The sequence below is a fragment of the Gorilla gorilla genome, chromosome 2 (assembly GCF_029281585.2).
Source record: "Gorilla gorilla gorilla isolate KB3781 chromosome 2, NHGRI_mGorGor1-v2.1_pri, whole genome shotgun sequence".
NCBI lineage: Eukaryota > Metazoa > Chordata > Mammalia > Primates > Hominidae > Gorilla > Gorilla gorilla.
This window is the reverse complement of record NC_086017.1, coordinates 64,873,910-64,887,291: the sequence shown is the minus strand read 5'-3', so window position 1 is coordinate 64,887,291 and position 13,382 is coordinate 64,873,910. Positions and strand designations below refer to the sequence as shown.

The 13,382-nt window shown below is 40.2% G+C and overlaps 1 protein-coding gene across 3 annotated transcripts in view; it reads right to left on the bottom strand.

Annotated features, from left to right (window-relative positions):
* The window catches only part of CACNA2D3 (calcium voltage-gated channel auxiliary subunit alpha2delta 3), a 939,729-nt gene that overhangs the window by 48,382 nt on the left and 877,965 nt on the right, over positions 1-13,382 (bottom strand). For all 3 annotated transcript variants that reach the window (XM_031009416.3, XM_031009417.3, XM_055383540.2), the window contains 3 exons: positions 12,140-12,192; positions 10,541-10,596; positions 1,670-1,781 (listed from right to left, as the gene is read on the bottom strand). In XM_031009416.3, the coding sequence (XP_030865276.1) occupies positions 1,670-1,781; positions 10,541-10,596; positions 12,140-12,192 (221 nt within the window). The remainder of the gene's footprint in view (positions 1-1,669; positions 1,782-10,540; positions 10,597-12,139; positions 12,193-13,382) is intronic.

Sequence of the window (13,382 nt, the reverse complement as noted above, 5' to 3'; positions counted from 1 at the left end):
ATTATGGAATTAATAGTGATGGTTGCACAACATTGTGAATGTACTTAATGCTCCTGAATTATACACTTTAAAATGGTTAAATGGTAAATTTTATATTCTTTATATTTTATGACAATAAACAAGTCCTTTAGCAAACATACTTAACATGTAATTATTGGAGGCACTTCCTTTAAATCAGGAATGAGATATGGTTGCCTAATCTCATCGCTTTTATTTAACGATGTGTCAGAAGTATAGTGCAACAAAACAGAAAATAATAATTAAGTATGGAGATTAGAAAGAAAACGTTTCACAAATGATATTACTGTCCATGCAAAAAGTCCAAGAGCATCCATACACAAACAAGTAGATCTCAAAGAGCATCTAGCAGTGTGTTGGATACAATATTCAATACACAGAAATCAGTGATATGTTCATATACTAGTTATTACAAATTAGAAAAGTAGTTTTAAATATATACTATTTATGATAGAAGAAAAACTAGGGGGTGTGTAGGTATAAATATATAAAGTTATAAAATTGTATTGAAAGGCATAGAAAAGGCATATAACTATAGACATATACTTAGTTTATTATAAAAAATAGTAATTATCTTTAAATTGATCTATCACGTACAGAAATTTTAATCAAAACCCTATCAGAATTCATGGAAATTAACAAGCTAGTTCCAAAATTAGTATGCAAGAGTAAAGAGCCAAGAATAAATAAGAAAACTTAGAAGAATAAGGAAAGGAGCTTGTTCTCTTAAATACCAAGTCATATTATAAAGCTATAATAATTAAAGAGATACGGTATTGATATATAGGTATTAGGAAACCATAAGATCTGGAAACAGACCTGCATATAGATGGGAACTCAGCCCATGACTAGACTTATTAAAAAAAGAAAGAAAGAAAGAAAGAAAATTTCCATGCATTGTGTGCCTGTAGTCCCAGCTACTTGGGAGGCTGAGACAGGAGGATTGCTTGAGCCCAGGAGTTTGAGACCAGCCCAGGCAACACAGTAAGACCCCATTTCTTAAAAAAAAAAAAAAAAAAAAAGGCATCTGTAAAGAGTCAAACCATAGAATAGGAAGACCCACATACAATGCATATGATTGTAAAGAAATAGTATCCGAAAGAGAAAGAACACCCAAATCAATAAGAGTAGATCCAATCACCCAGACGGGAACTGCCCAATTGAAATAAAGAGGTCAGAAACCCCAAATAACCAATAAAGCCATTAAAAGAGGCTCAACCTCATTAGCAATCAGGGAAATGCATACTCAACCACCAAGAAACATTTCCAATTTATCAGGTTTGGGTAAATCCTGAAGGCTTGTGCCTTCAGTAAAGATACGTAAGGACATTCTTGAACACACAGTTCAAATTGCCAACTGTCAATTAAGAAAGCACCAATTAGGACTTTCTCAAAACATGAACAAACTGACCTACAAATCTCCTACACTGCAGGATGTATTTTCATGCATTCTGAATGCTTCCCAGTGTCTAGAATATCTTATAAAGCCAAGTGGTGTTTCTTCCAAGCTGATAGAAATACTTCCTTACGCAAGAGGGCAGCCATGTTTTCTATTGGTGTAACTGTGCCTGCAAGTCACACAGACCCATCTGGGAAAGTTCTGTGCTGAGCAGAAAGGTGTAGGGGATTAGAGGGTGGGGGGATGGCTTACTTGGAGCAGTCTTCACAAGCAATATTCCCTGTAGTCTCCTTGATGGTGCGCTCAGAGACGAATGCTGGATATTCAGTATCACAAGGCTCCAGGGTCTGTTTCAATTTCTGGGCTGTAGGGATAGGGGGAAAAAAAAAGGTAAAGAATGCAAGGCACAGGCTCAAAATTGTGACTGGCAGCCCACAGCAACCCAGAACACAGTTCCGCTTCTGCTGCTCTGTGATTTTTCTAGCACAGCATAATGCATTATTTTCTAATTAGTCAAGTGATTTCATCTGCCAAGCAACTCTATAAGCTATAATTCCTCCAACAGTTGTGTTGGCTTGATCAGCTATCATTTATGCATCACAAGAATTCTACTTTCTGGGACAACATCAGTCACGAGGTCTCTGACCTCAGACTTACTCAAACTTAGCAACAACACATATGTGTATCTGAATAAATGTATAAAATATAAGTTATACCATATTATTTAGGGTGAGACAAAGGTCATGATACAATTGCATGGTTTTATTATGGAAAGAAAATTGAAATATGAAATAGTAAAATACGTAATGTCTTTGAAGCACAGCCATGAACCAAATCCCACTATTATGAAGCTCTCTGTCCAATAATACACCATGTCAATTTTAAAGCACTAAATAACCCTGGTATGTGGATGAGCACATAGTAGGCACTCGGTAGAGGCTTGGCAGTTGACTGTCCAGTGGGCAAGATCCAAAACCTCACTAGGTCTCAATTTTCTTATTTGTAAACTGAGGATAATAAAGTTCTATCAGAGGTTGATGTGAGAAGTAAATAAAACAATGTATATTGAGTACCTAGTACAGTAACTGGAACATAATGAGTGTTAAGTAAATGTCAAATAATGATAATAATAATAGCGACAACAACAAAGATAACAGTAGCATTCTAATGAAGCCATTTTGACATTATAATGATGACAATAATGATAGACACTATAGCATAGTGGTTAAGGGTGAAGGCTCTGAAGTAAGAGAAGTTTGGAGTACCAATCCCTGCTTTGCTACTTCTAGCGAATCCTCACTGTTCTCACCTGTAAAATGGGGATGCTAGTAGCACAGGTACTCTTCACAGGAGGTTTACTTGTTAACATTTCCCCAAGAGAATGCTTGTAGATTTCCAATACCAAAGTTTGTACAAAGCCTTCAGCTATTGTTTTTGTAGGAAAAAAAATCTTATTTACATTTCAATTCCAAAATTCAATGGGATTTTAACGAAACTATGTGTGAACAAACTCTCATGTTACATTCCAAATATAACTGGTTGGTGGGCAGAACTACGGGGAGATATTTTGTCCACTGTCCATGTGGGATGCTGCTGGCACTAAGCAAGCCATCAGTGCTACTGCACACAAAACAACTGCTGGGTAACAACCAAACACTTGTGGGGTGATCAGGAAACGATTCTAAGCATTTGTAGTATCCTAGCATGATGGTTTCTTATATGTAGGCTTTTCAATGAGGTTTAATTATTTTGAGGAAATTGATTGGGGGTTTGGGGTTGGAGCACAATGCATTGTAATCTTTGTTATTTAAAACAAAAGGAAGTAGACTCTTCATCAGCTCTTTTAGTCAGAATATAGAATTTTCAGTAACTGGTCACTGACATTAAGGGGAAATGTCTATAGTAACCTCACAGGATCGTTCTGAGGAATAAATGAACAAAAGCATGTACAGCTCTTAGCAGAGTGAAGCCTGCATGCACTTTTGCCCACCTACATGCATACACACAGCCTTCATGAAATGCTAGTCATTAGCAAATGTTACCATCCACAGGCCAGGGGCTGGCTAGCTATGTAGTAGCTAAAAGCACCAATTCCAGGCAGTGAATCCTGCCACTGCTGTGTGACAGCAGGTAAGCTTTTAACTGTTTTACACCTTAGTGTCCTCATCTGCTAAATGGGAATAGCAGTACCAAGCTTGTGTGGTTGTTTGAGAATCAAATGAATTACATGGACAGTAGCTGGCATGCTGTGAGTGCTGCTTAAGTGTATGTTTTTACTACCACCATGACTCCTGCTGCACTCGTGCTATTTCATGGGGTCAGGCTTTTTGAACCATCACTTTTTGGTAGAAAAGGCAAGCAAATGGCTGCCTCTCTGACTCCTGACTACACTGATTGTACAGTGCTGGTAGTCATTCTCCAGAAAGGCCAGGTTTCAGACACTATCCCTCTGTCCCCAAGATGTTAGCTCATTGGAGGGAACATTAAATGCCTGCTGAATACAAGAATGACTCTCGAGTAGTGTTTTCAAACAAATAAAATAGAATAAAATGGACCAAAAAATGTGAGAACCTCTGTCCCTTACGAAACATGTCTTTCTTGCCTTTCAGATGGAGGGTAAGGTGAATTTTAGGTGCTCCAGGCCCAACAGTAACAACACAGAAGAGGCACGTGGTGGGAACATCATTCTCTTCCCAAATCTTTTTCAGTGCGTCTGTTTTGTAAGAAGGACATCTTTATTTGATAGTAGGGAGTTTCTACCACCTTTCTATCTTTTTCACTTCTTTCTCTCATTCGCTCTCCTCTCCTTTTAAGCTGAAGAGGCCAAACACAAAGCTCATAGGATCTGGCTACAATTTGGTAACACTTTTTATTTTCATGGTTCTGATTTTTACAACAGATTTCTCTGTATGGCAAGTCATTCTGGTTTTCAGTTTATAAAACTTTCTTTTCATATTTAAATTATTTGAATTTCAAAAAGTGAGTCCCTTGATATGAAATAAAGATTTAAGTATACAATAGCTTAGGTTATAAGTGGATGCGGCACAAGCATGCAGATGGAATATAAAAAACTAATGATGACATAACAGCTACATTTATGAAGAAACTGCTGCGTTCCAGATGCTGTCCTGCTTAATATGAATTAATTTATTTAATAGTAAAACATGACAAAATTAAAAAATAAACTATGAGGTATGAACAGTTGTTATCTGTTTTGCAGATGGTGAATGGAGGAAAAAGAATGAGGGTAAATTGCCCAAATTCATCCACTGAGTATGTGGCAGAACCAAAATTTGACCTTGGGCTGTCTGGCTCCAGCATGTATATGTTTAACTACTCTGTGAAGTTCGGCCAATGAAAAAAAATAAGAAAGGTCTTTGGGTCAGGCTGAGATAGGCAGCACACGTGATTTGAATAAGCCTGATAATTGCACCATCTCTAATTCTAATTGTCTGGGCCCAGTTACAATGGAATGAGTCCAATACTCTCAATGGTGAGACTCATTTGGCTCTGATCCTTTCTGGAGATGAAATTCTTTTTCCTTTGACAATTGTAGGGCACTCCATGCTGATATAGTGATAAACCGTTGGGTCTATTTGCAGCACGACTATTGGCTGGAAGTTGCTTGATGTGCTTTTGGGAAACATGAATTATCGTGTAAAGCCATGGCCACATTTAATTTAAATAACATGGCTAGAACTTAACTTTGTCTAGAGTGCTATGGAAAACACCACATATATGTGCAGTTGCTACTATTTATCTATGGAATTTCAAACCAATAACTGAGGCTGCTTGCAATCTACTGGATACTGTTTTTGTTGTTGTTGTTGTTGTTGGAGACAGAGTCTCACTCTGTCACCCAGTCTGGAGTACAGTGCTGTGATCTCGGCTCACTGCAACCTCCGCCTCCTGGGTTCAAACGATTCTCCTACCTTAGCCTCCCAAGTAGCTGGGATTACAGGCATGCACCACCATGCTTGGCTAGTTTTTTTGTATTTTTAGTAGAGATGGGGGTTGCACCATGTTGGCCAGGCTAGTCTCGAACTCCTGGCCTCAGTGATCCGCCCACCTTGGCTTCCCAAAGTGCTGGGATTACAGGAGTGAGCCACCGTGCCTAGCCATATTGGATACTGTTTTAACTCTTAGGCATTCAGAACTCACATCTTACAAAGCTGTAGGTATTCAAGGATCACTGAGCTCAGTTTGGCTGATTCCTTCTTTTACAAGAAGGGAAAAATGAGGTTCCAGAAGCAGACACTGCCCGCCGTGGGTCCCACAGAGAGTGACTCATCACAGTCATCATTAACTCACACAGCAAACCACCACCACCTTCACCATCAATCTTCACTATGCACTTACTACATGCCAAACCCTGTGCCAGGCCCTTGGCATGGGCAGAATCTTCATCACCACAGAATAAACAAGCCCTTGCTACTGTCCCATTTTGCAGATGAAGAAACTAAAGCTCAGAAACGAAGACACTTGCCCAAGGTCACACTGCAGTGAGTGATGGGGTCCAGATGCGAGCCTGGCCCTCACATCCTGGAGCCCACACTGCTGTGCCTCCTATCCCAGTTATGCCGATGTCACCATGACCTATAACCCACTCACAATGAAGCACCCAAGGGAGCGTCCGCACAATTGAATTTCTTTAATTTTCCCTTAGCAACAAATGTCCCTGATGAGAAAAACTGACTTGGGTTCACAGTAATTATGTGCAGACAATTGGGATTGAATAGATTTGCCATTTGAAAAGCCTTCCTCTTCTTTTGTTTCTGTGAATGCACCCCTGTTCACAACCGGGTGCCAGCAAGCTCTGTTCTCTTTGTGCAACTTCACCAAAATGATACCTTTGTGATAATCAAGCAGAAATGGGCTTCCACAGTCCCCTTCATTAAGGAAATGGAGCAGATAAACAGTGTAATTATGGATTCCATTTTTAGCTAAAACAAAGATGTATGTCTCAGCTCAGGGTCTTTATCTATTGAGGGAATGGTAAATTTAGAATGAAGAAACCTTGCAAGCCAATAGCATATGGTGCCTGGAACATTTCCCTCCTTATGCTGGGTCTGGGATTTATATTTACATTTAATAAGATATCCCAATGACAGCAACCCTGTGGATGGACGAATTCACCTTTGCTTGTTTTCTTTTCTTCATCCATAAACTGGAAAAAGTCATATTGATGCCCAGCAGAGGGCTGTCAGCTGGAATGAGACAATTCTAGTGCAGTAGCTGCAGCTCTCGCTGTCATCATTAGCTGAGGGAGGTCTTGGCTTCGGTCTGAGTCCACTGCCTCTTAGCTGTCTGACTTAGGTGCTTCAAAGAGGCTTGGTGGCAAATTCTAGCAGTCCCCACCCCTCAGGTATGTTGAACGGATCTGAAGATAATCTATGTGCCAGCTCTCTGGAAATGGCAAAGCACTTATGTATCAGCACACCATGCATCAATGATGCAATTATGTGACAAGGTCTCTCTGTAGTCTGTGGAAAGGAGGTCTCATAGTCTGGCAGTGGGAGTCAGAGGACATGCTGAAATGATCTATTTGGGGTCCTTTCTACAAAGCTCCTTAAGACAGAAAATAGAGAACTGAAGCACCATATTATTCCTTTCAGCTAAAAATTGGACCACTTTTGGTCCAGCTGGGGTGGGGGTGGTGAAATTGCAGAATGGGAGCCTTCACAAGTATCTCTCAACGTCATGGGTGCAGAGACCATACCTGGCTCCCTTAGTCACTGTTCCCTACTCTGCACCCCTTGGTCTAGGCCACGGTTTCTCAACAGTGGCATTATCGATATTTTGAGTGGGATATTTCTTTGTTATGGGGGCTGTCTTGTGTGTTGCAGGATATTTAGCTGCATCCCTGGCCTCTACGCACCAGATTCTAATAAGAACCCTCCTCCCCCATGCTATGACAGCAAAAACGTCTCCAGCCATTCCCCTGGGAGGCAAAACTGCCCCCATTTGAAAACCACTGTTCTAGGCAAAGATCATAGTGAATGGCATTCAGCAAAAACTCTAGAATCCATAGGACCAAAATAACAGTATGACTAGATGTCTGTGGTGGCAGGTCACAAAGAAGGGAAACAGGTCAAGGCCAGGATGAGGGAAGTGGGAGTGAAAGCAGACACGAAGAAAAGGGAGCGTCTTCACTAGGTATGAAGAAGAATGCCAAAAAGAAAACCACTGAAAACAACAAGCCTGCTGCCTTCAGCCCTGTGCAAACTCCTAAGAAATAACCAGACATTTCAGTTAAAAAAAAACCACCACCACCCAAAGCAGGAGCGCCCACCCACCATGCATGGAGTACTTGCACAAGGGCTTGGCACGCATTGCTTAATTCACCTCTCACAGCCACATTATGTCTATTGTTTCCTCTGTTGACAAATGGAACCAAAGTCCAGAGAGACCAAGTGACTTGCCCAGAACCTCACAGCAAGCAAGAAGCAGAGAAAGGCTACCCAGGGTTCCTAACCACTAGGTTCCAAAGCTGCTCCGGCCTCTCAGAGGTCACAGTCTGATTCAGAGGGAGAGGGGATTTGTCCCCAGGTCACTGGTGCCGCAGAGACAGCAGCCATTTAACCAACTTGCAACTCATTTTCCTGGGCTCTATTGATTTTATTTTTTTTTAAATCTCATTTTTTTTTCACTCCTATTAGTAAAATTGTGGAAAAGTGAGTCAAATAAGAAAAGCAAATGGTAAAAGATAACCAAGTGCCCATTTAGTAGGTTCTTCCTCATCTTTCTTTTTTCAAATCATGTGCAATTTTAACAAAAGCAAATTGACACTACAGGTAAGATTTCCTTTCGGGGACATGATAGTCTTCTTTTCCTAACTCATATGTTGGTGTTTGTTTATTGACTCCCTATTTCCCATACCAACTACTGACCCTAATTAGCTCCATATCTCCTTCCTCCCACCATTTTATGTGTTTTTGTGTATATACAGTTTTGTTTCCTGGGTTTTGTCTTGTTTTGTTATAATTTCATGAGCATTTTTAAATTTCATCAAAAAGTTTTCAGAAACAGAATCATTTTTCTTTCTGTGGATGGGTTGTAATTTATTTTAAAATGGCCTTTAGTGTTAGACATTTAAAGAGTTACCAGTCTTTGCAATTATAAATTCCCTGGTGATGATCATCCTATCATAGAAACCTTTGTTCCCATCCAGGTTTATGTCCTCAGGCTGAATTTCTATAAGTGGGATTTGGGGCACTCACTGTCACTCAGAACTCAACCCATCAGGGAGAAGCAAAATTGGGTCCAAGTCCTGGGGGTCACCAGACCAGTGTGCATGTGTGTGGATGAAAGCAGCACACAGGGGCCCTGCTCCACTGGGCTGTCAGCCTCCCAGGGCAGAGCCAAGCCTGGACAGGCATGGATTAGGCTCCCAGTTGTCAGAGAGCAAACTATGCGGGCATCAGCAGGGGCAGAACTCAGCAGATTCTGCTCCATCTCATGTTCTAAGCAGAAATCAGAGAGTTCCTGGATTCCGGCAAAATGAGCCTATGTGTAAGTTACAAAGCCATGACTATAGTGACCCTAATGGTCATGCCTAGCACCAGAAAGATTTGTTAGGATATTGAATCAGCAAAGATAAAGCACCTACTGTGTGCTCAGCACCAGTTAGGTGTTAAGAGAGAACAATGTTTAAGACATAGCTCCTACCATCAAGAAATTCTAGGTTAGTGTAAAACAGAAACAGTGAGGCAATAATGGTAAAGAAGAGATAGGATAACGCATGAGCTGACTGGGGCAGGAGCAAGAAGAAAATGTTCATTCTGCCTGAGGGAGTTGAGGGAATCCTCACAGACTGGGATCTTAAGGGAAAGGAAAGTGAATGTTAGATTAAAATAGATCCAGCACCTGGGGAAATGCTGATATGTGACTAATCAATCTCTTTTTTAAAAGACAGACAGTTAGAAATAATAAGAATGGTAATAGCCTACTAGTCCCTGGCCTCCCAAGTAGGAAAATGAACATGAATGAAGGAAAGAAAGAACAGAGTGTATCTGAGAAATAGCACATGAGTGGGCAGGCCTGGGGCAGACTGCTGGAGCCAGCGTTCATTAAGGATCACTGGATTTGTAGGCGATCATCATCATTGTCATGGTCACAGTGTCACCACCATTATAATTACGGATACTCTTTCTTTTATTTATTTATTTTCCTTCCAACTTTTATTTTAGGTGTGGAGGGTACATGCAGGTTTTTTATACGGGTCAACTGCATGTCTCGAGGGTTTGGTGTACAGATTATTTCATCATCCTGGTAGTGAACGTAGTACCCGATAGGTAGTTTTTTTATCCTCACCCTCCTCCCACCCTCCACCTCAATTAGGCCCCAGTGTCTGTTGTTCCCTTCTTTGTGTCTATGTTTACTCAATGTTTACCTTACTTATACATGAGAACATGCAGTATTGCTACTATTTTTTGAGGACTTATGTTCCAGTCACTGTGGTCAGCACGTAATATGATTTCTCATAGCATTAAACATACACGCACACACACACACTCACTTTCTAAGATAAATATTATTTTTCCCCATTGTGCTAGCATAGGGAAACTGAGCCTTGGAGACAGATCAGCTGATATGCCCAAGGCCAACCTCTAAGCTGGGACTGAAACCTATTCTAACTCCACAACCCATGCCTCCAAGAGTCTCTACTAATTACACCCTCCTCAAATCATCAAAGGTATTTGAGAAGGGATAGTAATGCGGTCAGATTTATGTTCTATGAGGGTAACTGTGAAAACAAAAATAGAATGGCTAATCATTCATTTAGCCTGAGACACAGGCAGTGTGTCTGTCTCCCTTCTATTTCAGCATTGCCCATGAGCTTTCTGAAGAATTTACCTGTGCAATGTACGACCTCAAAGCCTTAGTTAAGGAAACAGATCAAGATGTACATTCAACGTGGGCTGAATGAAGTCTGTGGAATTCTGTGTCAGACTGGATAGCACAGCACTCAGCACAAAGGGTGGCTTTTTGCTGACAGAGCTGAAAAATCATCACTTTGTCCTGGGGAATTTTCTGTGAGCCAGCACATCCCTGACGAAAAGTAGCCAGTGAACCCAGCGCTTATCCCTCCAAGCTGGGAAACAGAAACCAGTTGCTGCTCACCTTTAGCTGTCATATCGGAGTGCCACCAACTGCAGAGGTTAAATTCCACCAGGAACCTAAACAGATCGTGGAAAAGCCCAATGTTACTTCGTCATCCATGCCCATATCACAGAACAGTGACTTTCTGTATTCTTTGGCATCGCTTACCTCATTTGAGAACATCACAATTTGGAGATATCAACACAGTTGGCTGAGTTACCACTAAATTTTCACAGGGGTTTATCTTTCTTGTGAAAGGCTATTTTATCCCTAAAGCCAGGTTCACCTAGACTCAAAGATTCCTAGATGAGGAATAACCTGCTGTATAGGCTGAAATACTTTTCTCGTTATTGTTCACCAGTTGTTCAATCTTAATATCATCTAGTTTGATTCCACAGTAAAAAGCCAATTTCTAATGAGCTTCTCTTCCCTTAGTTCAGAAATACAAATAGAATATTCTCCTCTACCAAGACTATGAACTGTAGTAATAAAACATGCTTTCAAAATGAATACTGCGACTCGAACTTGTTTAAGCCCCCTCTGTGTGTATGTGTGTGTGTGTATAGAGGGAGGTGGAACAGACTTCTCTCTATGAAATTATGTCACAATGCAACTTCATAAAAATCAACATTTCTCAATGGCTGGTAAAGACCACAAAAATAATATAAATTATCCTCCAATGGATGAAGAGAGATCAAAATTTGGTCATTTGTTTTTCAGGCTTATGGCTACTATTCCTAGCAGCTCTCTCTCAATCAAAATCCCACTATTATCTGTTAATGTTGTTTCTCTGTCTCATGTGTATATGGAGAATTTACTTCCCATTTGAATTCACAAACTTTATTAAATTAATATAGGTTACATTAAGTTAAGAGGACAGTGACTATCCATCAAATGGCATGAAATGTGCCTCAAACCCACAGAACTGGAGTCTGTAGGAAATAAGCAGGGGAAATAAGAATGAGAGAGTTTGGTGCAACCTTAAACAATCTTGTTTACATGTTCATCTATGTAATTCTTCCCTTTTGTGTGACACGGTGTTTCTGTAATGTGTCTAATATCTAGTCTGAAAGTCAAGACTTTCGTCTTTGTGCCATTTCAAGTGTTATCTAAGTCATAGATGCAACCAGCACCTCCAAACAAGACCATAGTTTGACAGAATAAACAATGAAATCATACCTGAGAAAGCCCCCCCAGCCCTAGCTGACAATCTCACAGGCACCCATTCCTGCATAGGCCAAGACAGCCAAAGTGGCATGGTGGACAGTCACAGCAGTGTGCTCTTCTGACCACAGCCCACCCAGGCTGCAGTAAAATCAGCCAGACATCCATGTGAAATTGAACAGTAACCACAATAAGTAAATTTGTTCTGTATTGCAAATAATCTGCTAAACGATGACCTAATAGCATAAGGCGTGATCAAGAGTCACTTAATAAAAGATCATTTTTTGGTCTCTGTGTTCAATATTTTGAGATGTTCAATGAAGTTCAATGAAGTTATCTCAGAGTACTAGGAATATAATGGTTATTGAAAGCATGACTCAGAATCTCTTAGATCACTTTATGATACAAAAAGGAAAATATTAACACTTTTCAAAAAATGCAGCAGATTTTACTTACCAGACAAGTTCTGTCATGATCCATTTTACTGCAGAGAGGAAGGCATTATAAGGCTGAAGAGAAGAATTCAGTTCATTAAAAACAATGTAGTGCACAAGAAATTTGTAGCTTAATTTAGGGCTTTACATAAAGACAATGTTATTCTTCTAGAGAGATTGATATCATGTTAAAAAACAGTGGCGTTCTAGCTAAGTGAAGAAAATTGTTGGATACTGTATCCTAAAACAAACATTTTAAAACTTTGAACTCCACTCTAGTGAGATGTGATTTACAAGTAAAATAAACCTGATCTAATACAAGGGTTATCAGTGGGAGGAAAAAGGAAGTTCAGCACCCGATGCTTAAACCTTTACCCTCTAGGGGCTAATATTTTGAAGCTTAACGCTGAGGGGGCTGGAATCATATAACTAATTTCAAATGGTAATTTACAGGGCAGCCTCTTGGAAAGGGGATTCTCTGTTCTCCATCACTGTATGTCATTCACTAAAATAAGCAAAAATTGCATACACCTGATTTTAATGCCGTCCATGAATTATGTAGGATTTAAGCTGCCTTTTCTCACACTTACATATTTGGACTTGAAGAAAATGATAACCATATAAACATGTGATTTTATCCTTGCTGAAAATCCCCTTCACTCTATAAAAGAAGGCATTGAAAGCCTAATCTTTATTTCAGAATATTTTAATTAAAAAAAGCAGTTGGATTGTTTACTCTGTGATATTTCCTATGTGGATAATTCAATTTCCTGAATTCTGGAAAATACCAAGTCTCCCCCTCAGTTGGTTCTTTGTACCTAGCTATGCCAGTTATGTGAGTGGTGGGTGAACTTGAGAGACAGACAATGACACTGGCAAATCCCGGGCTCTGGGCTCCAGATGTCAGGTCCAGAAGAATCTCAGAACCTTTTGTGGTTGCCTTTAGATATCGGAGAATTGAAATGCATGCCAAATCCTTGCTTCTGCAGCTAGAGCTGCTTAATCCCACCTTCTGAGCATTTTAATTATAAGAACTAGAACTGAGAATGGAGGAATTATCCAGTTTTAAATGAAACAAGAACAAATTTACATGCCCCCAATCATTCTCAAAACTTTCCCAGTCCGGCCAGAAAGTAAATGGGCAGAACAACAACAACAACAATGCTGAGGCTCTTCCCAGCCCACCCAGATTTCAGACTTGGTGTATCTCTTGCTCTGGTTCAACCGAGTGCTTCCACATCATTCCTTGAATCACAGTGTTCTGG